The 22,399-nt window shown below is 50.7% G+C and overlaps 1 protein-coding gene across 1 annotated transcript; it reads right to left on the minus strand.

Annotated features, from left to right (window-relative positions):
- Positions 1 to 1,244: 1,244 nt before the first annotated feature.
- Positions 1,245 to 21,652, minus strand: SCAMP4 (secretory carrier membrane protein 4). Its single transcript, XM_054050056.1, has 8 exons — positions 21,576 to 21,652; positions 17,381 to 17,451; positions 16,914 to 16,969; positions 14,335 to 14,463; positions 10,915 to 11,071; positions 6,957 to 7,058; positions 5,909 to 6,026; positions 1,245 to 4,459 (listed from the first exon to the last, which is right to left on the minus strand). The coding sequence occupies exons 3-8, from the start codon at positions 16,918 to 16,920 to the stop codon at positions 4,283 to 4,285; spliced, it is 690 nt and encodes a 229-aa protein (XP_053906031.1). The 5' UTR covers positions 16,921 to 16,969; positions 17,381 to 17,451; positions 21,576 to 21,652; the 3' UTR covers positions 1,245 to 4,282.
- Between the last annotated feature and the right edge of the window lie 747 nt (positions 21,653 to 22,399).

The following is a 22,399-nucleotide window of genomic DNA, read 5'->3' on the forward strand; positions in this document are numbered from 1 at the left end:
GCCAACAGTTCCTGCGTGGCGCCCACGGGCCCTAAGCGCCGCCCACAGCACCTGCACGGTGCCCATGGCCCCACGGTGCTCACAGTTCCTGCGCGCTCTCCGCGGGCCCTCCGCGGTGCGGGCGCTGCTATATGGTCCCATATGGACCAGGGCCTGTGTTGGGATGGGTCCTACTAAAGGTGCCCCCCGGAGTGAGGTGCAGCACCCCCATAGTGACCGGGAGCAAGAGGTGGATGCATGGCCCCGCTGTAGGGGACAGGCCCTGGGCAGGGACACCTCCCACTGGATCAGGGCCTCCAAGCCCCATCCAACCTGGCCTGGAACCCCTCCAGGGATGGGGCAGCCACCACTGCTCTGGGCAACCTGTTCCAGGGCCTCCCCACCCTCACAGCAAAACATTTCTTACCAAGATCTCTCAAACTCCCCTCTTTCAGCTGAAAATCATTCCCCCTCATCCTATCCCTGCACTCCCTGATCAAGAGCCCCTCCCCAGCTTTCCTGGAGCCCCTTTCAGGACTGGAAAGCTGCTCTAAGGTCTCCTTGGAGCCTTCTCTTCTCCAGGCTGAACAACCCCATCTCTCTCAGCCTCAGTACAGGAGGTGCTCCAGCCCTCGGATCATCTCCGTGGCCACCTTTGGACTCGCTCCAACAGATCCTTGCTGAGATAAGCAAGAGGTTGGGATTAGGAGCTGTCGTACTGAACAGCTGTGATGGAAACGGCTCTTTTAGGATTCAGTATCTGCTGTGGCGCGGAACTGGGGTGTGAAGCCACCATATGGTAATTTGGAGCAATAAATTCAGTGATGAGCTAAACAGAGTGGTTCAACTCACCTTCGCTGTCAAACAGCACGTTTCATCCAGGGATAACAGCCTCTTTCCAGGCAATAAACCAGAGCCAGGGGCCATTTCTGAGTCTGCATTGCTAAGGAGAAGTCGGGAAAGACCTCAACGGTTGTGCTCAGGAGATGCGAATTTTTCACCACCACCCACCCCTCTGCTCATCATTGCCTTCGTTAGAGAACAAGAATAACAGGAGCACCTTTCTTAAGTGCTTATCAAGTCCAAACCACAGCGTGCTGCTCGCATCCCAGCACAGAGGATGCCCTTCATCCATAAACATGCCGTTCTTTTAAGGAGAAAAACAACATGTGGTGGGAGACTTTGCAGGGGAATAAACATTTCACCATTTCCCTCTGCCAGAGAACTCTAGTTACCTAGGAACAGACACTGCTAATGCGGCCAGTTCTTCTCATCAAGCACAGGATGAGCATTTATTGTCTTGTGATCATGAGGATAAACACAAAAACCAGAGCTCCACAAGTGACATGAAACATCGCACACGTACACGCCACACGATGCTGAACAAAACCGGGAGCCAGGGCCAGGTTAACAGCGTTAAGAAGTCTTAGAAATCTAATGTAAACATTTAAAAACCTTACAGAGGAGGCAAAAAAAACCCAAAACACCTAAGCCACGGTAGTTGAGGCAGCATGTTGAGTCAACTTTCTGGAATTACGTTTTCTGGCAACAAAGAGGATGGGGGGAGGATGAGGGATGGCAAATCCCATCCAGAGAGGATCAGATCCCATCCAGAGAGGATCAGATCCCATCCAGAGAGAGTCAAATCCTGTCCAGAGAGGGTCAGATCGCAACCAGAGAAGTTCAGATCCTGTCCAGAGAGGGTCACTCTTTGGAGAGATCTTGGGCAGCAACTGTGCTTTTAGTGTCTGGTCCAACTATTTTGGTGAGCAGGCTTCTCCACCCTCCCTTTCCTTGCATCAAGCATTTTCCACATGGGTACTTCTAAACATTATTATCCAAGGGGGAAAAAGCAGAACTAGAGCATCGAGTCCCCAGCAATGCTTCTCCTCTCAATTTCTTTGCTGAAATTGCTAAACTGACACACACACACACAAAAAAAAAAAGAGATACCAATCCCCTTTGGAAAATTTTGGCAAGAGGCTGCGGCTGGCAAGGAGCTGGAGGGAGCGTAGTCCATGGGCGCACCATGTCCTGGCTTCCAAGTGAGGCCAGCCTTGCATTTGGCCCCCTTAACCTCCCCTCACTCCCTCGTAGTGCAATCGTATTCCCAGGGAGTTAATCGACAGGCAGTTCTCTTATCGCTCTCTGATGGCAAGCAACAAAGAACACTTAAAATTACACTTGACACAAGACAAAGGCACCTAAAAGCTTGACAATGCGATGTTCTGTTAAGAAGACTTCAAGCGATCGTACTTACAAGCACATTGCACACTTGCAAGGCAAAAAACCCTCATGTTTGGGGCACGTTAAATATCCCGGACCCAGGAAAAAGCCGGTTTGGCAGCAGGGCATCAGCATTGCCTGTAAACAGAAACTCAGGGAGGCTCTGCCCTCTGCTTCGAGTTTGCTTTTACTTTGGCCCTCGTGATAAAGGTGCCATGCAGACTTCAAGCTGTGCTGCGCTCTATTTACAGTATGAGGCAGGAAAAGTTAATCGAGCAAATGGGAAGTTCTGCGGGGGCAACGGGGAAGGAGTTCTCCTTCGTGAATGATTACTTTATTAGTTAAGGCACATATAGAGGCAGTTTTCAAAAGATCCCTTGCAAATCAATTCCCCCTAGCTAGGACAAACTCTTTGCTCCTTTCCAAGAGCCAGTTTTGTTTTCCAGTTACTCAGTGTGAATTTGGAGTGATCCTGCTTACACCACAACATCTCTATTTCATCTGAGAGCCTAAGCCGGACAGGTTCCAGCTCTGACCCATGGAGTGCCCAAGTCTCTGCAGCGGAGCACTCCGTCCTTCACAGGGTCATCAGCTGAAACTTTCAGAACTGAAGACTTTCAACACTCACTCCCTATAAAAATATTGGGAACTGGCCTCCCAGGTTGGACAAAATTCACAGCAGGCTGTTCACAGCAGGAGAAGGAAAAAAACACAGCCTTTGCTGCAGGACATGGGAATTGGATGGCTCAGGCTACACGAGTCCTGATGTGCATGCACGGAACGGAGATGAACAATGAGAGAGATGCTAGCTCTCAGGGAAAACAATCCCTCCCAACAGCACTATCCTCTCTTGAGCTGTTTCTTGGAGAAAAGGAAGAATCTCTCTTTCCTTGCTCGTACCTGGAAGGAAATGCTTCTGGCTCCACCAGGTCTGCGAGCTAACGTCAGGCAGGAAGAGTAACGAGCTTTCCACTAACCAGACCCCAGTGCTCAATATTTGGATTTCAACCACCCTGGTAGAACTGAAACTGTTCATTGTAACGTAATTACAAATCCCAAACCGCACTGGGGCCCCAGCGCTGAGATCAATAGTTATCTGCACCTGGCTGCTGGCTGGGAGCCCAGAAAAGAGACCAACCCAGCAGGGCAAGGTGTGTCCTGCAAGGCATTCCTCGGGTCACCACAAAACCTGGATGCCACAGAAATGGAATTTAGATGGCAGAGAGATCTCGTGCTGCCTACCTGTTACAGGGCAAACGTCACCCCAGCAGCAAGGTCCAAAGCCCAACGTCAGCCAGTTTGCCAACCGTTTCCAGTGGGCTTTGAATCAGGCTTTATGAGCGATCATTAACCAAATGAGATGACTCTGCACCTTTGAAGCACACAGATCTGGCACAAACTTTTGGCAGCAGGGAAAGCAAGGCTTCTAGCAGAACAACAGTCCTAGCCAGGCAAACGAGGACTCTTGTGGACGTGACACCTGCACAACAAGCACCGTTACCTAAAGGGTTCTTCACCAGAGAATGCAAGCAAAGGAGGTTATTTTACAGATACCTTTGATATCTCTAGTACCGAATAATTTAGGTGTTGTGTTTCCCTTAGAGTGAAAAATTCCAGATTCTTCATCCAGGAGAGTAAACACTGGTTGCTACAAATGCTCTGATTGCGTTTGTGACAGCCAACTCGGCGCGCTGTGCAGCTGATGGAGACCAAGCAGGAGGCAGGAGAAGGAGCGATCGTAGTGTTTGCCATGGTGGGGAAGTCAAGCCCTTTTCACCTACAGTCAAGAAGAGGATTCCCTTAGACAAGGGCAGTGAACGGTTGGTTCCTCAGTCTGCAACGAAGCAAATACTGGTAACTCAACGCAAAGAAAGCGCTTTCCGATAAGGCCGTGCAGTGCTCTGGAGGTGGCAAAGGCTGACAGCACAGATCTTCTGCGGTGAAGGGGAGACAACAAACAAGAAGCCCCCAAAGATGGCTGGGGTGCTTGGGGGGGGGAATGCAAACGATCTTTTCAAATAACAATAATAAAAAGACCAAAAAGAAGAGAATCCAGGCAGTTTGCAGCTCTTGCTGCTTAAGGCCATTGGTTTCCCGGGGGATAACTGGGCACTGTGGGATACTCTGGCAGGCTGTTCCCAGAAAAATTGTTGTACTGGGCCTCCCTGCTGGGGGGATTCCTCCATGTGCCGCTGTTCCACTCGTCCTGAGCCTTCTGAAAGCTTCCACCAGCCCCTCGGTAGATTTTATGTACCTAATGGATGAAAGAGAGAAGACAAAAGTCAGCAACAGGCACCCACACCTCTTCCTCCCAAGAGCCAGAGTCACTTTAGGTCTGTATCGTGTATTTCATAGACTCACAGAAAGTCCTGAGTTGGAAGGGACCCACAAGGCTCATCGAGTCCAACTCCTGTCCCTGCACAGGACACCCCAACATTCACATCGTGTGACTGAGGGCACTGGCCAAATGCTTCTGGAATATTGTCAGGCTTGGTGCTGTGACTGCTTCCCTGGGAGCTGTTCCAGTGCTCCACCATCCTCTCGGGGAAGAGCCTTTCCCTGATGTCCAAACTAACCCGCCCCTGACATCTTCCTGCCATTCCCTTGGGTCCAGGCTCACATCTGCTCCTTCTCCGTCCCTTGTGAGGAAGCAGTAAACTGCAATGAGGTCCCCCCTCAGTCTCCTCCAGGCTGAACAGGCCCAGTGATTTCAGCCGCTCCTCAAATGACTTTCCCATTTGTTTCTCTTTCTGGAAAGAGTTACGCTTCCAAGGAACAAAAGCACTTAACAATATAATAATACAGCAAACAGAGGTGCAAATAGATGATATCAACCCAAGACTTGAGCCCATTTCAGCCACAAGTCTGGGATTTAGGGGAAACCTCATCGCTCTCTGCAGCTCCGTGAAAGGAGGTTGGAGTGAGGTGGGTGTTGGTCTCTCCTCCCAAGTAACAAGGGATAGGAGGAGAGGAAATGGCCTCAAGTTGTGCCAGGGGAGGTTCAGATTGGATATTAGGAAAAATTTCTTCACTGAAAGACTTTTGAAGCCCTGGCAGAGGCTGCCCAGGGCAGTGGTGGAGTCACCATCCCTGGAGGGGTTAAAAATGTGTGCCTGTGAACTTTAGGACATGATTTAGTAGGGATGGTGGTGTTGGGCTGATGGTTGGACTGCATGAGCTTAGAGGGCTTTTCCAACCTTAATGATTCTATGATTCATGCCGGGGATCCCACAGCAAGGCAGCTAGCCCAGGCCAGCAGCCTGAAACCTCTCTAAAACTGACACTACCACCGCCTTTTCCTCTCCTCTGCCTACGAACCTTTCCAGGCAGTCCACCTTCAAATGTTATCCATCTCCAAAAGTTATCCTCTTTCTGCAGAGGACCAAAGACCACCTCCCCTCCTACCGCCCTGTCCCCACTGCAGCATCTTGAGATGCTTCACCTTTACCATCAATGCCCACCCCAGCAAGCAATGAAGGTGGCTTCAAGTGACGCAAAGCAACACCACCACATGAATCGGTGACACCACCCAGCCTCAGCTGTCCTGTGTTATCCAGATTTCTCCACTAGACACTCCGAGAGACACTGCCTACACCACAAAACCTGTGGAAGAACTGAGGGCTCACTGCGGCTGCTTAGCTGCCAGTTCCCATTACTGTGATACGGCTACTCCGCTAGTCAGGGAGACATCTGAAGCACTTACCCTCACAATGCAGATGAGCATCGCGACCGCTGACATCGTAAACATAATGGCAGGAAACAGCATGAACACAGCAGCTGCAACGTTGGTGCTAAAGAAAGTAACGGCTGCCAACCATCCGCTGGAAGAAACAGAAAGAAAGAGACAATAACATCACAGGCATTTAAAGGTTTTTAAGCATCCTGACCATCAGAGAAACTGTTTACTCACACCCAGAAATCACAAGGCAGCTTTAAAAACTGTCGAAAATGAAAAGATCAATGAAGAAAATAGACAGAATTCAATACAGCTCAGGCAGGTGTTTCCCCAAGACCTCCAATCTCCTTTGCTAATGCAGCCATGGACCTTTAAGGCAGAGCCAGTGGCACAGACTTTGGGAAGAGAAGGTTTATTCCCAAAGTGGTTTTGATTTGCAGAGGTTGTGCACATAGAGACCAGACCTGGGAACAGGAGGGTCCCATCATTCACACTGCATCTCTGCTCCTTCAATGGCAATAACCCAGTAGGGCAACGGGAGAGGAGCAGCAGTCAGGAAAACAAAAAGCCATACGGATTTTCTATGATTTGTAGTGTCAGCAGAAATCGCTTTCAAGTCTCTAGAGGCAGAAAGTTAAAATGCCAAACAATTATAACATAACCAGGGACAGACACTAAAATGCTCCCATTTATTTTAGGGCAGCTCTCACAATACTCGCTCTCTAGGCCAGCAGTGACTCATCCTGCACTGCTCACCATGTCCTGCGAATACTTAGAGGACAACGCTAAGAGAGGATCAGATGGCTCTCGAAACTGGCTGGTTAAATGGTAGAAAGAAACGGACACTGTAGGAAGGCACTAAAAAGAACAAACAGACACTCGACCTCTGCCAATACAGCCATGAAAACAGAACTGTGTGCTCCAAGAGCCGCTAGAACCATGCCACAGAGGAAAACAGAAAGCTTCTGCTCCACCGGAACTCCCACCAGTTTCCCAGAAGTTCATGGATACAGCCCACAGGCCGGAGCTCTCAGGCATGGGAGCCGAGCGCTCGCTGTAAGAGCATCCCACTTACCAAGCTCCCCATCCCGAGAAACCAATTGCCTGCAGGATGGCAAGGATAAACTGTGCGCCGAAGATGAAGAAAAAGGCCATAAAATTGAACGAGCTGTCCGATCTGTGGAGGAAGAGAGAAAGTTAGGAGGAGCCTGGGCGCCTCATGTTGCCTCACACCCATGTTTGATCCCATCACATCCAATCCCTCAGAAAAGATCCCTCCGTGTACTGTGAAGGATACTCCTCCTTCCCTGGCAGTGAAAGCACACAGATCCATCAATCATCAGCACCAAATCCCTTGTAAAAAGCCTGGATCCTGCAACTGCTCTACCAAATCAACGGCATATGGGATGATGCATGAAGAGAATCTGTCTCCTGCAGGACGGAGGGCTGGAATCCTTTCTCTGACCAAACACCCACGCCAGCACAGCCGGATACCTGTGAAGCTCAGCCACTGGCAGACAGAGTTTAGCCCATATGCTAAAAGTGATCATTAAGCATGAGAATTCCATCTGGGAATGTCTCAGTAGCTGCTCATCATCACGATTCCACACCTGTGGTTCATAATCCAGCACCGGGACACAATAGGAGGACAAAGAGGCACAAGAAGAGCAGGTGGTACCATGTCCAGGGAAAGGCAGAAGCATGCTCCACATCTTTGGGGCTCTCCACCTCCAGGATGGACAGGATGAGAGGGTCCTAAGATGTGAGGACCTTTAATTTATGCAGGTATAACAGACAGTATGAATATGATTCCCACCAAGAAGGCTGAGCAGATACACTCAGCTCTCTCCATCCTGGGAGATGGGGCACAGCACTGTCCTGCCTGAGTTTTGGCACTGGCACAGAACATCTTCATCCCATCAAACCAGCTAACGTTGACGAACCAGCCTTTCTCTGTAAGCCCAGGCACATCTAAAACGCCACAAACTACCATTTTTAATGAAAGGAATGATTCTCATTCTCTCAGGAACTCAAAGGGCCCATGATCCCTGGAGGGATTTAAAAGCCATGTAGATGGGGAGCTTAGGGACATGGTTTAGTGGTGGAATTGGCAGTGTGAGGTTAAGAGATGGACCTGATGATCTTAAAGTTATTTTCCAACCTAAATGACTCTATGATCTTGTAGTCTATGATCTATTTACAGGACAGGTTTACAAAAAACACTTCAGTTGCTTCTGAGGCAGCTTTGTGCAAGAGTTGGTTCACAAAAGAGCTCCAGTCATTCCCAGCTCAAACCCTGAAAGTATTTTAATATTTATGACTTCAATATTCCTATGTTAATGTTTATTAGTATGATAATTCTAGTCCCTAATGCCCAAAGAGGCAGTGAGGGAGGCAAGAATCATAGAATCATGGAATGGTTTTGGTTGGAAGAGACCTTAAAGCCCATCCAGTTCCAACCGCCTGCCATGGGCAGGGACACCTCCCACTGGATCAGGATGCTCCAAGCCCCATCCAACCTGGCCTTGAACCCCTCCAGGGATGGGGCAGCCACCACTGCTCTGGGCAACCTGTTCCAGGGCCTCCCCACCCTCATTGTGAAGAATTTCTTCCTAATGTCTGATCTAAATCTTCTCCTTTCCAATTTAAAGCCATTCCTCCTTGTCTTATCACGCCATGTCCTGTAAAAAAGTCCCTCCCCAGCTTTCTTGTAGCCCCTTTCAGTACTGGAAGCTGCTCAAAGATCTCCCCAGGAGACTCAGGCTCTGGGGAGGGCGATGCTGAGACAAAGGGAAAAGCCTCCAGCCAGACCCCTCCACTCTGAGCCACATGTGTCTGTGCGGTCACCTCCCGCCTTTCAAACAACAGCCACAGATGCTGTGACAGAGATCGGCCATCCCTGAGTATCCTCATGATCCCACCCTTCCAATACCACCTCAGAGTGCAGGAATGAGATATAAATACTTTAAACATAGACTGTTCGCAGTAGTGCCTGTCATAATCCAGTTACCAAGGATTAGGCTTGAAGCTCAGCCTTCAAACAGCCTCTTGCAACTACGACCTGAAAGGGTTGGAGGAGTCACCGTTTGAAAGGATCTGTGGGAATTAGCAAGGCTACACAGAAAAGGTGATTTCTGATCCCACTTTCGGGTGCTGATTTGAGACAGCTTCGTCCTGCACCAAAGCTATACAGCTGATTTAATATTTATTAATTAACTGGATGCAGTTATGTGACAAAACCTGTACGAAAGCATCCTCGCAGCACATGATGCCAATATCGAAGGGTTGGCTCTTCCCAGAATACAGACAGTGAGTGGCCAGACCTCGCTTTCTCAAGTCACAACAAGACACAGCGCTGTCCCACTCCAGGGTTTTCCAAGCCTCTTCCACAACTGATGTCCAAGGCTCGCTACAAGGTCCCTAAGGCTTATTCTTTTTTTAATTGCAGAAGTCTTTACCCAGAGTAACCTCAGGGACCTTCCAGTATTCAGTTGCATAAACACACACAAACAACAGTAAAGAAAGAATCAGAAACCATCCCCGTGAAGCCCAGAGGAGGTCAACGAAGAGGAATAATTTTTCCCAGACTTCCAAATGGAAACTGCTCTTTGAACACAGCTCGAGCTGGGACTCGGAGCCCCTGGGCTTCTGAGCTCACTAGGGATGAGGACAGAATCCCAGCCTCAAAGGGCAAGAGGTCGAAGCTGGTATTTTCATGGCTTTTAAAGCTTTCAGATGAATCCATCTCAGCAGCCTTTCCATCAGAACCAACCCACCCCTGTATTCCATGATACACCACCAGTGCATTACCTGCCCAGCGTTGTAAGTGTAAAGGCAGAAGAGCATTTAGACAATTAATTTACCATGTACCCACCAGCTCTTGTCTCTATCTGCTGCTTTTGCCCTTATCTAAACCAACTCATCACAGAATCTGCTGAAGATCCCCGTGAGGACAGGCTGAGACAGTTGGGGTTGTTCAGCCTGGAGAAGAGAAGGCTCCAGGGAGACCTTAGAGCAGCTTCCAGTGCTGAAAGGAGCTCCAGGAAAGCTGAGGAGGGGCTCTTTATCAGGGAGTGCAGGGACAGGATGAGGAGGAACTGTTTTCAGCTGAAAGAGGGGAGATTGAGATGAGATGAGATCTTCGGAAGAAATGTTTTGCTGTGAGGGGGGGGAGGCCCTGGAACAGGTTGCCCAGCGCAGTGGTGGCTGCCCCATCCCTGGAGGTGTTCAAGGCCAGGTTGGATGGGGCTTGGAGCCCCTGATCCAGTGGGAGGTGTCCCTGCCCATGGGAACTAGATGGGCTTTGAGGTCTCTTCCAATCCAAACCATTCCATGATTCTATGAATAATCAAGATCTGCAGTACTCAGGCTGGAAAACGCTCAGGACCGTCACAGCTCTGATAGCATTATGCATGAATGTCTGAATAATGCCTCGTGATTCCCAGCAACCATGAGCAAATGCAAATGATTATTAATTAAAATGAAAATGTAGGATGGCTTTAAATATTTGTGGAGTTTCAGAAGGATTCACTCCAGGGAACTGCTTTTATCTAAAAAGCGAAGCAGCTGAGCCCTCGAGTACCCAGAGATGGGAAACAGAAGAGTTCTCAAAAACTAACAACCTAATAGTCTTCCATCAAAACAAACCTCAATGAAGCTTTACCAAATTAGCATCTGTCTCAATGTGAAACTGAAGTGAGGCTGCTGCTAGGCTCAAGGTGTTTAATTAATATACAACTTTCATCCTCATTCAAGTAGCAAACATATCATAGAATGGTTTGGGTTGGAAGGGACCTTAAAGATCATCCAATTCAATGATTGCTGCTGCTCGCCTTCATTCCTAGACAGGTGACCCTCAGTCCTACAGCTGGTGTTTAAAAGTAGCCAAGTTCTTAATTTTGATAGTAAACAAGACCTTCAGACACCAGGTCCTCAATTGTTACCCCAGACAGATCTCCATACGGACACTCCCCAGTAACAACCCTGTCTCCCTAGTGGAATAGAACCAAATCGCCTCACTGGCTTCCACTTACCGAAAGGCTTTGTACGCAGGTCGGAACCAGCAGATGTAGCCGCAGGGACTGAAGAGGATCAGCCAGAGGATGGCCAACCCAAAATTGACGCCGTAGCCTCCTCCGATCCACCACGCCAGGCACGCGATGACGTTCACTACCAGCGTGATGCAGTAAACTGTAAGGAGGGCAGAGGAAAGGCCATGAGGTTGTGCAGCAATATGGATTCATGGAAAAAGGAACCAACAGCCGGTGTGGTAACGGTCTACGTAACAGGTGTAGGAGGAAACTCAAGCCCAATAATGCATCTGCTCCAAGCCAGGTGCAGGTTCCTAATGGCCTCAGGTGCCATCAGCACAGACACATCCATCTCCAGGGGAAGCGCTGAGGCAGAGGGAAGAGGAACCTCTCTGGGGAGGACAGAGAGCTCAGTAGCAACCAGTGCAACCAATACCCACCTCAGACCAGCGCTGTTATGAATTACAAGCAAGATTCAATCCTCTATTTGTAGCAAAAACCCATTTGTGAGAGGAGAGTGGTGTAAACCACTGCCCTGTACCCAGCCTCAATATTTTTGTCTCCGTGCTCGCTGCAGCTGCCTCGAGGGCTCCTGCAGAGCCAGAAGAGTGCCTTGTGGGCTCGGTCTCTGCTTCCCTGGGCCTCTGAGGAAGCCTGGAGTTAGCTTCAGGGCTTGTAAGTGCGGCCTCGAGCGAGGGGATAAGCAAACTCCAATCAGGCTGAGAACACAGGACCACAGGGGTGGCTTAAAGGCCCTCTTGCATCCCTGTTTCTGCCACTCAGATAAAAAGGAACAGTTGACAACAGCCCCTAGAGCGCACCAGGGCTGCGCTAAGCAGACATACATGAAGTGATGCTGCTCCCTGCTTTCCCTGAGGCTCAACACCACCACAGAGCTGGGCTGTACGCTTCCTAGCTGTCACAGGCTGAGCTGAGCCCCATGCCAGGGGCTCCCCACTTTCCTCCCCACACTCCTGCCAATGCTTCAGGGCCTCCCTGCAGCCGTCTCTGCATCTCCAGGCTCTGCCAGTGTCAAACAGGCTCCTGTTCTGGATTACAGGTGATAACTTTTAGGAAGCTTCGTGGAAACCCGTATCAACTAGCACAGGTCAAGAAAAAGGATAATGCTGAGGGTCCAAACACAAAAGACCCTTCTGGACCTCCTTGTGATGAGCTCACGCTAACACTTTGCATTCTGGTCTGATTTATGCAGTCAAAATTAAATTTGTAAGCGAACACGCCCTGCCCACCGCTTGCTTCACTACATAGAATCACGGAACGGTTTGGGTCGGAAGGAATCTTAAAGCCCATCCAGTTCCAACCCCCTGCCATGGGCAGGGACACCTCCCACTGGACCAGGCTGCTCCAAGCCCCATCCAACCTGGCCTTGAACACCTCCAGGGATGGGGCAGCCACCACTTCTCTACACATGGTGGCTTTGTAGGACACCAGCATCACAGCGCTGGTCCTTTGACATCTGCCTGACCTCTCCATCTGACTTCTTTTCCCTCCTCTTGGCACACACCCACCAGTCCTCACACAGCTTGCGGGCTAGTGAACCAGTGCAAAGCTGTGTGGTCATAAAGTAATATCAAAAACACAGTCAGGAGAATCTAGCATGGAAAGCATCTGAGCCCAGCTGCTGCTTTGGACACACAAATTAGATGAGAGTTAAAATAAAACTGCTTTCCTACAAAGAAGATCTCTTCTGAGTAGCTAACAATGAGGCTTTATGCAAAACGGTTTGGATGTGTCTTAATATTGCTTGGAAGAAAAGAGTTTTAATTAAATTTAATTTAAATTTCATTTAAATCTTAGGAAGAAATGTTTTGGTGGGGAGGCCCTGGCCCAGGTTGCCCAGAGCAGCGGTGGCTGCCCCATCCCTGGAGGTGTTCAAGACCAGGTTGGATGAGGCTTGGAGCAACCGGATCCAGTGGGAGGTGTCCCTGCCCATGGCAGAGGGTGGAACTGGATGGGCTTTGAGGTCCCTTCCAACCCAAATCATTCCACGATTCCATGATTCTATGACTTTTGCGTTTCTACTTTTAACTCCGCCCTTGTCTTATTTACCACGTTCCCTCCACATAAGCCTCTCTCTATCCCATTCCATCCCATCCCAAAAATCTGGGGAGACCCCAAAAGAAAGTGGCTGCAGATGGAAAGGCAAAGCTCCTGGAGAGAGTGCCAGGTCTCTTCAGCCAGGCAGAGTTGCCCAAATGGCTGGCACAGTCCCAGCCTGCTATTAACTCAACTGAGGAGCTTTGTTTCGGAGGAGCCGCAGACAAAGGCAGCTTTACAGCACGCAACATTTAACCAGTTAGTCTGAAGGGACAAGCAGTTTCTTCAGGCAAGAAAATTACAGAGCTCATTTCAGCATCTCTAAATAACGAAAGAACAATGGAGTGATAGATTATGCTATTATTTATGCACACAAATCTCTCTCATACACACATCCCATGCATTTGGAATAAAAGCCGTGCCACCAAAATGCGTATCTAGCAGCAAACAAGCTTTCCTTCAGCGAGAAGGGTAAATAGGATGACAAGTGTTTGGGGGGAAAACGATAAGCAAGGCAAAAAGATTTTTAATCTTCCAGTGCGTTCCCTGTGGTTCTTGAGGCCTGCAACACCATTTTTATCCAATTTCATTCCTTGGAGAAGAATGCTCAGTTGTCTGCAGCTCCTGGAAAGGACGTTATAGAGAGGTGGGTGCTGGTCTCTGCTCTCAAGTAACAAGGGATGGGATGAGAGGAAAGGGCCTCAAGTTGCACCAGGGGAGGTTTAGATTGGATAGTGGGAAAAATTCCTTCACTGACAGAGTGGTAAAACCCTGGCAGAGGCTGCCCAGGGCAGTGCGGGAGTCTCCATCCCTGGAAGGGTTCAAAAACTGTGTAGCCATGGCACTTTAGGACATGGTTTAGTAGGGATGGTGGTGTTGGGCTGACGGTTGGATTGGATGAGCTTAGAGGTCTTTTCCAACTGTAATGATTCTACGATTCAGGTCAGGGATCCCACAGCAAGGTAGCGAACCCAGGCCAGGGGAACGAAACCTCTAAAACCCACACTGCTGCTTCAGCAGGGTCTCTCTCCGCCTTCCCTCCTCCTGTGCCATCAGCCTACTGAACCTTGCCAGAGAGTTCTACTTCCAAATCCCACTTTCTGCAGAGGACCAAGGACCACTTCTCATCCTAAGACTCAATCTTAAGAGGTCTTTTCCAACCTTAATGATTCTATGATTCTCTCCTTTCCTCACCAGCAGCTCTGTGGCAAAGACTCAAGACACAGCAGCTTAAAACTTGAGCATAAGGAGGAATTATTGTCATCAACTCATTGCAGTCAAAGCTTTGAAGCACATAAGTCGTCAAGATCTACAATTTTTCACTACACACACATTTTCACAGCGCAGGTTTCTTAGTCAACTTACAGATCCATACGTGGTAGATTCTCTTCACCAGAGACTGATAATCGATAGGAATTTCATCAGCGAAGTTCTGGTAGAAACATGGTTTCAGAGGGATGAACTTGGGGAGCGGTGGGAAGTTATTCACTTTTTCTGCAACTCAGAACACAGATATTAGCTGAATGCAGAAACATTCCCAAACACTGAGCAAATGTAACATCCTCAACAACTTCCCAATGCAAAGCCAGGGACTCAGGAATCAAAAGGGAAAACCATCACCAGCTCCGGCCATCCACGTTACTCATCCATAGCTTGGGAAGAAATAATGTTTTAAAATCACAGAATCGTGGAAGAGTTTGGGTTGGAAGGGACCTCAAAGCCCATCCAGTTCCAACCCCCTGCCATGGGCAGGGACACCTCCCACTGGATCAGGGGCTCCAAGCCCCATCCATCTTGGCCTGGAACCCCTCCAGGGATGGGGCAGCCACCACTGCTATGGGTAACCTGTTCCAGGGCCTCCCCATATTCATTGTGAAGAATTTCTTCCTAATGTCTAATCTAAATCCTCCCTCTTCCAATTTAAAGCCATTCCCTCATGTCCTATTGCTCCATGCCCTTGGAAACAGTCTCTTCCCAGGCTTCCTGGAGCCCCTTGAGGTACTGGAAGCTCCTCTGTGGTCCCCCCGGAGCCTTCTCTTCTCCAGGCTGAACAACCCCAGCTCTCTCAGCCTGTCCTCATAGCGGAGATGCTCCAGCATAATTAAATGCCTAAATCCCTGGCATTTCAGCTGCTGTCAGCTTCCAGACAGAGCACAGGCTGGGCTGTGTGTGTGTGTGTGTGTGCCTAGATGTGCAGTTCTGCGTGTTTGGGAATGTTTGCTCCTGCCTTCCAGTGCTGATTAAAGTTTGATTCCAGGGCATTGTGACTAATTGTCTCTAGTCTGCTTCAGCCTCAGTAAACAGAATTAAAAACAACCAGAGGAAGAGATGAAGAATGTCCTGGGAAAACCTCCAAATGGCACAGAAGATGAGAGGAAATGTCTGAAGAAGAACTGTCAGCGCAAGAGTTCCCCTGCTCTTGCCATTATCGCTGTGTGAGAAGACATTTCGCAGAAGCAGTTCTTCATTTGAAGGTTGGCAGGGAGAGCCTGAAGCTGTTAGCCAGGCTTTAGGAGAGAAAAGGCTTCACTTCACGCAAAGGAAAGGCTATTTTTACGCAGAAAACATGGTGAGGATAACGCCTACTGCGAGTACATCAGGATTAAATATGGAATCAAGCCTGAAGTCACCAGCCCAACTCGACTTCTCCTTATAAAAACAAACATTAAGTCTTCTTCCCCTCCTCATCCATCTCCTCTAAAAGCATTTACTTTCATTCAGCTGCCGCTAGTTACTGGTTAACACCTCCTGCCGACCCCATCCCATGTACTGCCCGTGACCCAGAGCTCCTTTCAAAATCCGTAGGAATTTGGACTTCTTCACACTCATTTTCTGTTTGCTATAAACACCTACTGGGCTTCCCCCCGGCCAGCCTGTCTCCGCAGGGCAAAACAATGCTGGATCAAAGGAAAGAAAGCTTTTAAAGCTGGAGAGACAGCTCTCTAGGGAAGTCAATAAGACCAAGATTAACCGACCGCAGTAAAAGCACGTTCTCTAATAAGCTTCCTTTTTTTAAAGGATGAGGAAAACCATGTTCTGCCCCCTGCAACAGCTGAAGCTGCGAGTTCCTTTGGTTCTGCTCTCTTCCATGTTCTCTCTCCTGCAGCACAACTTTGTCATGGGCCATAAAGCTGCTGCCCAGAAGTCTCTGAATGGTGGGGCCAGACCCAACCACCCTGCCAGGCACCAGCCACTGCAGTTTGTCACTTTTCCAGCTCACAAAATGCTCCAAGCCCTTCCACAATTGTTTGCTAGGTACACAAAGATAGGGTTACACCTATTCTTTACTGCCACCCCACCGCAAGCAGGCAGGTGCCTGCTTTCTCCCACCCCACGGTTTTCAACTGTTCTGCCTTATTTCCAAGAAGACACAAAGGAAATCAAATTAAAATGTCCCTTTTCGTGTTTGATGGCACAGCTTGGAGTGCTACAACCCTCCTGGCAAGGGCAGGATCAACACATCAGCTCAGCAAACACAACCCCAGCTTGCAGAAACCAAACTGTATTAGCAATAAGCAGCAGCCGCGTGCAAATCCCAGATGTTCTCTTATCTTCAAAAGGTTGGGAAGGATTTTGTTCCCAATTACACTATAAATAAAATTAAGATGTATTGATATCAACAGTACAGCTAGGAACGCTGTGGAAGCTGTTCAGCCTCTGTAAGGAAGGAATTATTCGCGTATGCTTTTTTTGCAGATGAATTCCATCTTCAAACAAGTCACACCGGAACCTTTACTGCCAGAACACTAACTTCAGCTGGCAAATCCACAGCGGATACAGCACAGAAATGACATGACCAAGGCAAGGGAAAAGCTTAAGGGATCGCTGAGATCTCAGGAAGAGACACACATCGCACAACTGATGCATTACAGCCATCACAGCACAACGAAAACCATTCTCAGACACCATTATTTCTCCACTGCTATGTTTTGAGGTGCTCTTACCTGCCATTTCTATCAGGAGGGATTCCCAGTGAAGTTTCAGTCCAACAGCAACAGATCTATTGGAGAAAGAAAATCAGGTCAGCACATAGCACTAACTAGCATCCATAAAACCTCCGGAGAGTGGGAGCATCTCCAGCACCGTGTTTGAGCCTGAGGTTCCCACTACAAACTTCTTGTCTCTGAATGCCCTGAGCAGTCACGCTGGGACCGTACAGAAAGGATCGTGGTTTCTCCTTGTACATGGAGAGCTCCACCTGGTAGCAACTCATTCAGAACAACTTCACTTTTAATACTTATATTATTCAGTAGCAAACAACCGTCCTGGTAGCTGTTCCTGGCAGAGGCTGAGGAGGCACAGCCAACATTGCCAGAACACGTGTACCTGCCAGGCAACGAGCAGGGACAGACGGGGCTGGGTGGGACCCAGCAACGTGCATCCATCAGAAGGGAAATTTATCCCAGCTCACCAGACTTAATGCCTCATTTAGGCGCTGAGATGATTTGTTGGCTCCTGGCTCTCTGCAGACGTTCCCAACTCCTGCAACAAACAGATAATCACTGTGAGCTGAGAAGTAAACGGCTGTTCAAAAACAAGTTGGTCAGCTGGTACCCAAATGCCAATACCCCTTGTTATTGTAATAATTGTGCCCAACCCTTCCGAAAACGCAGATTCATTCTTCTCGTTACCGTCACTGAACACGGCAGCGATTCTGGAAGAATCCAGCCCTGTCAAGTTTACTCAGCACCAGCCACAATGCTGGTTTTGGCAGAGCTGACCCTACAGAAAAAAGGCGCAGAGAGGTCTGCGCTGAGCTTTGATTCTGCCCCTTTTTTCATTAAGGCACATGAAAATGTCAGGTGCCAAGAGCTGCAAATCATGGCACGATTTGGGATGGAAGGGACCTCAAAGCCCACCCAGTTCCACCCCCTGCCATGGGCAGGGACACTTCCCACTGGATCCGGTTGCTCCAAGCCCCATCCAACCTGGCCTGGAACCCCTCCAGGGATGGGGCAGCCACCACTGCTCTGGGCAACCTGGACCAGAGCCTCCTCACCCTCATTTCTCCCTAAGATCTCATCTCAATCTCCCCTCTTTCAGCTGAAAACCCTTCCCCTTTGTCCTGTCCCTGCCTTCCCTGATCAACAGCCCCTCCCCAGCTTTCCTGGAGCTCCTTTCAGTACTGGAAGCTGCTCCAAGGTCTCCCCAGAGCCTTCTTTTCTCCAAGCTGAACACCACCAACATCAGGAAGCTTGGAACTGGATGGGCTTTGAGGTCCCTTCCAACTCAAATAATTCTATGATTCTACTTCTTTCTCAAAAGAGAGAGGTGCTAGAGAATTATATAAAGGACGGGCCAAAAGAGGAGTGCAAAGTGGGAGCAGAACTCATTCCTGCTTTGCCAAAAACCCACCGAGTGACTCAAGGCACCTCCCTTGAGACCAGACCCGCAAGATACAGACTCCTCTCCTGCTACTTCCAAACAAACCCAGAAGAACCCAATATCTGAAGCTTTCCATGCAGCAAAATTCACCAGCTCTAGAGTCTTGCTTCAAGATATTTTCCGTACTGCTTTTATGCCTCCACTCTGATCAGCTGACTGCAGCGAGGCTGAGAGCTTCCACGCACCCCTACGCTCCAGGGTCTAACCTAGAGCACTTTGCTGAAATCAAACAAATCCACATGCAACAGCGGAACTGCCAACACTCCCCGCAAGACAATGATTTACTGATTAGAGCACAAGCGGCACGAGAAGATCTGGGCACAACGCACATCTGAACGTGGCTGAAGCCCTGCAGTGAGGGCTGCCAGCAGAGACCAGGCTGTCAGGAGTCGCTTCACGCTGCTGCGGGGCAAGAAGAAGAAGAAACAAATGGCCTCAAGCAAGGGCACCCTGCAGGGACTGGGGAACACGTGGATTTGAATCTCCAAGCTGGGCAAGAGTGCTGGTTTCAGCTGGGATGTAGTTCATTTTCTTTCTGGTAGCTAGTGTAGCACTGTGTTTTCTGGATTGGGGATGAAGAATGTTGATAACACAAGGATGTTTTAATGGTTTTTAAGCAGTCAAGAACTTTCCAGCTTCTCACACTGGTGAGTGGTACCTGGAAAGCTGGAAAGGGAAACAGCCAGGGCAGCCAATCCCAGTGATCAAAGGGAATCCCACCCCATGGGGCGCTGTGCTCAGCAGATAAAGCTGGAGAAGGAAAGCGGAGACATTCGGAGTAAGGGTGTTTGTCTTCCCAAATCACCCCTATATGTGATGGAGCCCGGCTTTCCTGGGGTGGCTGCACACCTGCCTGCTGATGGGAAGCAGTGAAGGAATCCCTTGCTTTGCTCTGTGGTATTTCCTTTCCCTACTAAACTGGCTCTACTTCAACTCAGGAGCTCTCTCACTCTTCCAATTTTCCCCCATCCCACCGGAGGGGTGAGCAAGTGCCTGGGTGGGATCCAGTTGCTGGTGGGGGTTACACCACCACAGTGGGGAACCAGCACAGCCTCTGGTGTTGTGAGATAAGCAAAAGCTTTGCTTGTACACCTCTCCAGTTGCTTTTATAAAGAAAGCGGTGACTTTGTGCTGGCTCAAAGAGAAAAAGCTGGGTTTGCATCTCATTCAGACACCCAACCCTCACCAGGAACTTCCTAAAAGAGCTCAAGGGAGCAGATGTCACTCTGCAAGGCACCAAAACGCTTGGCTCAGCTTTGTGAGAGTGCATTTCTATAGCTGATGGATGCAGTTTGTATTTGACAGAGTTTCCCCTTCCCATCGCGCACTGCCAGTCCCCGCGGAGCAGAACGCTTCCTCTCAGCGACACCAGTGCAATGCAGGATGTGCTTTAAATGAGACAGGGCCACAAAACCAGCCACAAAAGGAATTCCAAAAGCCGCCCAGCACAACCAGCAAGAATGGGCAAACTGTTTAGAGCAGCGCCGCTGCTGCCGAGAAAACACACAGGGAACAATAACAGCAGCCAGAGTTTGCCTCCAACCACGGCAGCCAGCACCAAGGGATGGGAGCTCCCAGGAACGCCGGGGCATTTTGCTGCCCCCTCTCCTCCTTGTCTCCCATGCTGGAGTTGGTGAGAAAGCACAATTAGAAGCCATTCTGCTCCAGTCTCTCCCAGACTGTTTACACAGCCACATCTGCCTCCGAGATGGGCCTTAATTTAGGTACTATGGGATGCACAGCAGACAAATACTGACTTCAGCATGACCGCATCCAGAAGTAAGCTTCTCCAACTCCCTGAAAGGAGGTTGTAGCCAAGTGGGTGCTGGTGTCTTCTCCCAATCCTATTGTTTGTCACTCGGGAGAAGAGCCCAGCACCCATCTCACTCCAAACTCCTTTCTGGGAACTACAAAGAGTGATGAAGTCTCCCCTCAGCCTCCTCCAGGCTAAGCAGCCCCAGGTCCCTCAGACATTCCAAGAACCCCTGGGCTCCAGACCCTTCCCAGCTCTGTTCCCTTCTCTGGACAAGTTCCAGCCTCTCAATGTCTTTCTTGTAGTGAGGGGCGCCAAACCAAACCCAGGATTCGAGGTATGGCCTCATCAGCGCCGAGTCCAGGGGAACGATCCCTTCCCTGCTCCTGCTGGCCACACCATGCCTGATCCGAGCCAGGATGCCACTGGCTTTCTTGGCCACCTGGGCCAGAGCTGGCTCATGTTCAGCCACTGTTAACCAGCACCCCCAGGTCCTTCCCTGCCAGGCAGCTTCCCAGCCACTCTGCCCCAAACCTGGAGCGCTGCATGGGGTTGCTGTGTCCCTGTCACACCCTCTCTGTCCCCTTCCTGCCCCAATCACCGTTGTCCCCATCACCTCCTCCCTGCCCCCACCACCACTGTCCCCATCACCTCCGTCTCTGTCCACTCTGTTCCCCGTCACTGTCCCTATCACCTCTTCCATGCCCCCCTGCTGCACTTATTGTCATTGTCCCCATCACACCCTTCCTGACCCCTTCCTTCCTGTCCCCCCTGCAGCCCCCATCGCCATTGTCCCCACCACCTCCCTCTCTCTCTGTCCCTCTCCACTGCCCCCATCACCTCCTCATTGCCTCTGCAGCCCCCCTCCACTGCCCCCATCACCTCCTCCTGTACCCTCTGCAGCCCCCCCTCCATTGCCCCCTCACCTCCTCCTGTCCCCCCTGCAGCCCCCCTCCATTGCCCCATCACCCCCTCCTGTCCCCTCTGCAGCCCCCCCGCCATTGCCCCCTCACCTCCTCCTGTCCCCTCTGCAGCCCCCCCTCCATTGCCCCCATCACCTCCTCCTGTCCCTCCTGCAGCCCCCCTCCATTGCCCCATCACCCCCTCCTGTCCCCTCTGCAGCCCCCCCGCCATTGCCCCCTCACCTCCTCCTGTCCCCTCTGCAGCCCCCCCTCCATTGCCCCCATCACCTCCTCCTGTCCCCCCTGCAGCCCCCCCTCCATTGCCCCATCACCTCCTCCTGTCCCCTCTGCAGCCCCCCTCCATTGCCCCATCATCTTCTCCTGTCCCCTCCTCAGCCCCCCCGCCGTTGCTCCATCACCCCCTCCCTGTCCCTTCCCTCTCGTTCCACCCCAGGGCCGAGGTGGCGCTGCCCGTCCCCCCTCGTGCTCGCCCCGCGCCTCCTCGAGGCCCCGGCGCTCCCTCCCGGCCCCGATCTCCCCCGAAGCCTCCCCAGCCCCGTACTCACCGTGCGCCCCTCCAAGAGCCCCCGCCGGAGCCCCGCCCCTCCGAACCCGCCGCGGGACACGCTGGGAAAGCGAGTCTCATCGAGGGCTGCCGCTGCCTTTTCTCCCGTCTGAGTGGACTACAATTCCCGGCATGACCCGCGACGCAATATCACGTGACTCTCACGTGAGGCGTCAACCAGCTGCGGGGCGTGGGTTGAGAGGCAGCTGACTCGGCTACGGCGGCCGGTAGGGACAGAATTGCTCGGGGACGGGAGGCGCGGCGAGGAGCAGTCTTTGTCCCTGTACCGGCTTCTATTGATGTCGCCGTCCCGCGAATGGCAGGAAGATGCCAGGGGAGGCTTAGGTTGGGTGAGGTGATGGAGAGCAGCCCTGCGGAGAACGACTGGAGGTGCTGGGTGATGAGAAGCTCCACATGAGCGGGGAACGTGCGTTCGCAGCCCAGAAACCAACCGTGTCCTGGGCTGCATCCAGAGCAGCGTGGCCAGCAGGGAGGGAGGGGATTCTGACCCTCTGCTCCTCTCTGGGGAGACCTCAGCTGGAGGATTGGGTCCAGTTCTGGAATCCTCAACATAAGGAGATGGAACTGTTGGAACGGGTCCAGAGGAGGCTACAAAGATTATTCGAGGGCTGGAGAACCTCCTGTACGAGGACAAGCTGAGAGAGTTGGGGTTGTTCAGCCTGGGGAGGAGAAGGCTCCCAGGAGACCTTAGAGCAGCTTCCAGTGCTGAAGGGGCTCCAGGAAAGCTGAGGAGGGGCTGTTCCCAAAGGTTTGTGGTGACAGGACGAGGGGCAATGGGGATAAACTGGGAAGGGGCAGAGTTAG

This window comes from Cuculus canorus, chromosome 27 (genome assembly GCF_017976375.1).
Source record: "Cuculus canorus isolate bCucCan1 chromosome 27, bCucCan1.pri, whole genome shotgun sequence".
Taxonomy (NCBI): Eukaryota; Metazoa; Chordata; class Aves; order Cuculiformes; family Cuculidae; genus Cuculus; species Cuculus canorus.